This window comes from Telopea speciosissima, chromosome 6, assembly GCF_018873765.1.
Source record: "Telopea speciosissima isolate NSW1024214 ecotype Mountain lineage chromosome 6, Tspe_v1, whole genome shotgun sequence".
Classification (NCBI taxonomy): domain Eukaryota; kingdom Viridiplantae; phylum Streptophyta; class Magnoliopsida; order Proteales; family Proteaceae; genus Telopea; species Telopea speciosissima.
Window position 1 is genome coordinate 38,738,515 of NC_057921.1, and position 2,340 is coordinate 38,740,854.

The 2,340-nt window shown below is 38.0% G+C and overlaps 1 protein-coding gene across 1 annotated transcript; it reads right to left on the bottom strand.

Annotated features, from left to right (window-relative positions):
* LOC122665713 (probable leucine-rich repeat receptor-like protein kinase At1g35710) lies at window positions 1-765 on the bottom strand. Its single transcript, XM_043861862.1, has one exon. It carries the CDS (start codon window positions 763-765, stop codon window positions 1-3), a length of 765 nt encoding a protein of 254 aa, XP_043717797.1.
* Window positions 766-2,340: the final 1,575 nt, after the last annotated feature.

Genomic DNA, 2,340 nt, shown 5'->3' on the forward strand with positions numbered 1-2,340 from the left:
TTAAACCCTAAACCCTAACAGTTCTGATGGTATTGGACCACTGAGTTCAATGTTATGCAGGTACAGAAAGCGAATGTTGCTTAAATTAGCCAGGACAGGGGGAATCATACCGGTTAATTTATTCCATCCCAGTGACAATACAACCAGACTGTTCATATTTCCTAGCTCTAATGGTATCGTGCCATTGATATCATTGTAATCGAGGTCTAAGAATTGTAGGCTGCTTAAATTACTCAAGGTGGGAGGTATAACGCTGGAAAGATTATTATAGGAGAGATCGAGGTGGGTGAGTTTGGAGAGACTACCAACATGCTCGGGTATGGGTCCTGTGAGTTCATTGAGGCTGAGATTGAGACGGAGGAGATTAGGAAATGAAGAGAAAGTGAAGTTGTCAAGCGTACCTTGCAGCTCTGTTTCGGGAAGGTTAATCTCAACCACGCTTCCAACTTTGTTGCAAGTTATGCCAAACCAGTTGCATGATGATGAAGTGGTATTAGTACTGGTAGTGTTGGGAGATGGTGATGATGTAGTAGTAAGCTTCCAAGAATCGAGAGCAGCAACAGAGTAGCTTAGGAGAGTGGCTTTCCATTTGAGGAGAGCCTCTGCTTCACTTGATGACAACTGAAGAGAGACGAGCCCAGTTGTAGTTGCATAAGCAGCAGATGAAGAAGAGAAGAAGAGAAGCGACCAAAGAAACGCTGCAAGAGTTGGAAAGAAGAATAACAAGAAGGAAGGAGTCGGAGTGGTGGTGGAATAGTAAGCCATTAGTGTTGGTTGGTTGGTTTGGAGTTTGCACTTTGTAGCTGTGAGTGGTGTGGTGTTACCTTTCATTGCTAATTTATAGAGTAGCCATTAGACGGGTGGTGATGGAGCAGCAAGACTTTCGTGTTATCAAACCATGTTTTTCATGTCTCCACTGAGTTTGTTTGGAGCCAACCCCAACGTCAATAAGATTTTTCATATCTCCAATTGTTGAGTTCATTGGATTAATGGAGGTATAGATATTCAATAAATTAGCCGATAGAAAGGCCACACTCCCTGACAGAGCTCTTTTTACGTATGTATATACTAGTAGATTCACACGTGCAAGAACAATTCCTTGGATCAACCCAAACCCGTAGGGGGATCCATATGAAGATGAACTGGGTCCAATTGGGTTTTTGGGAGCAACAAGATACTTAGTTTATTTATTCAATTAGATTTTATTATTCTAGTTTATCATGTAATTTTTCTATTTTAGTTTTAATAGACTAAGTATTGAAAGAGTTTGAGTACATAGTAGTAAGATTCCCATCTTAATTTTACTGTTTCAGTTAAGGATTAAGATTATTTAAATAATTTTACCCCCAAGAAAAAAAAAAACATTATGTGAAAAGGTTTTGTAAACTTTGTATGTGAGAGAGTCTCTCACAAAAGTTTGGAAATGTCATAAATACTCACTCATTAATTAATGTCTTGAAACTCCCACCCTCTCACATACACGATTTACACGACTGGTGAATAAAACCTTTCCCGAAAGATTAGATTATTTAGATAAGATGTTTCTTTATTTAATCTTTAAATACTCTTGTAATGATCACCAAAGTGGCACTAATTACCTATTATGACCAAAGTGGTTTGTGCCGCACTTTAACACACCACTTTGATCCACTTGGGTTTGTTTTTCATTTTGATTTAACATTCTGCATTTCCACCTAAGCATATGTTTCACGGAGGGGACTTTGTTGTTTTGCTTTAATAATTTGGTCTACTCTAGTTTTCTACGCTTAAAAGCTGTCTAGTTTTCTCAAATCTCCTCACAAAGTCAACAAAAGGGATCCACTTGGGTTTGTTTTTACACACGACACAAGTCACTCTCTCTTTCGTTGCCTGAAAATGTAAAATGCAAGTCAACAAAGAGACCCTTATTGCAAGATTGGGCTTGTACTAGTGGTAGTCTATCCTAATTGCAAGATTTCAATTTGTTTCATTTACAAGCTTCGGTGAACCATTGGATCATTTTTTTTATTTTTGGATAAGTATATTATATTAAAAAAAGATAAAAGAAAAAATAAATAAGGGAAAGGTTTCATACACGGTCGTGTAAACCATGTATGTGAGAGGGTGGGAGTTTCAAGGTATTAATTAATGGGTGAGTATTTATGACTTTTCCAACTTTTTGTGAGAGACCCTCTCACGTATATGGTTTACACGACCGTGTACGAAACCTTTCCCCAAATAAATATACAGAAAAATGGGAAGCCACTTAGAACCTCTTTAAAATATGCTTAAAGAAGGAAATAGGAGGCCCCTAACTAAAACGGGACAGGCCCCTATCAACCAAGGTGCCAAAAACAAGGA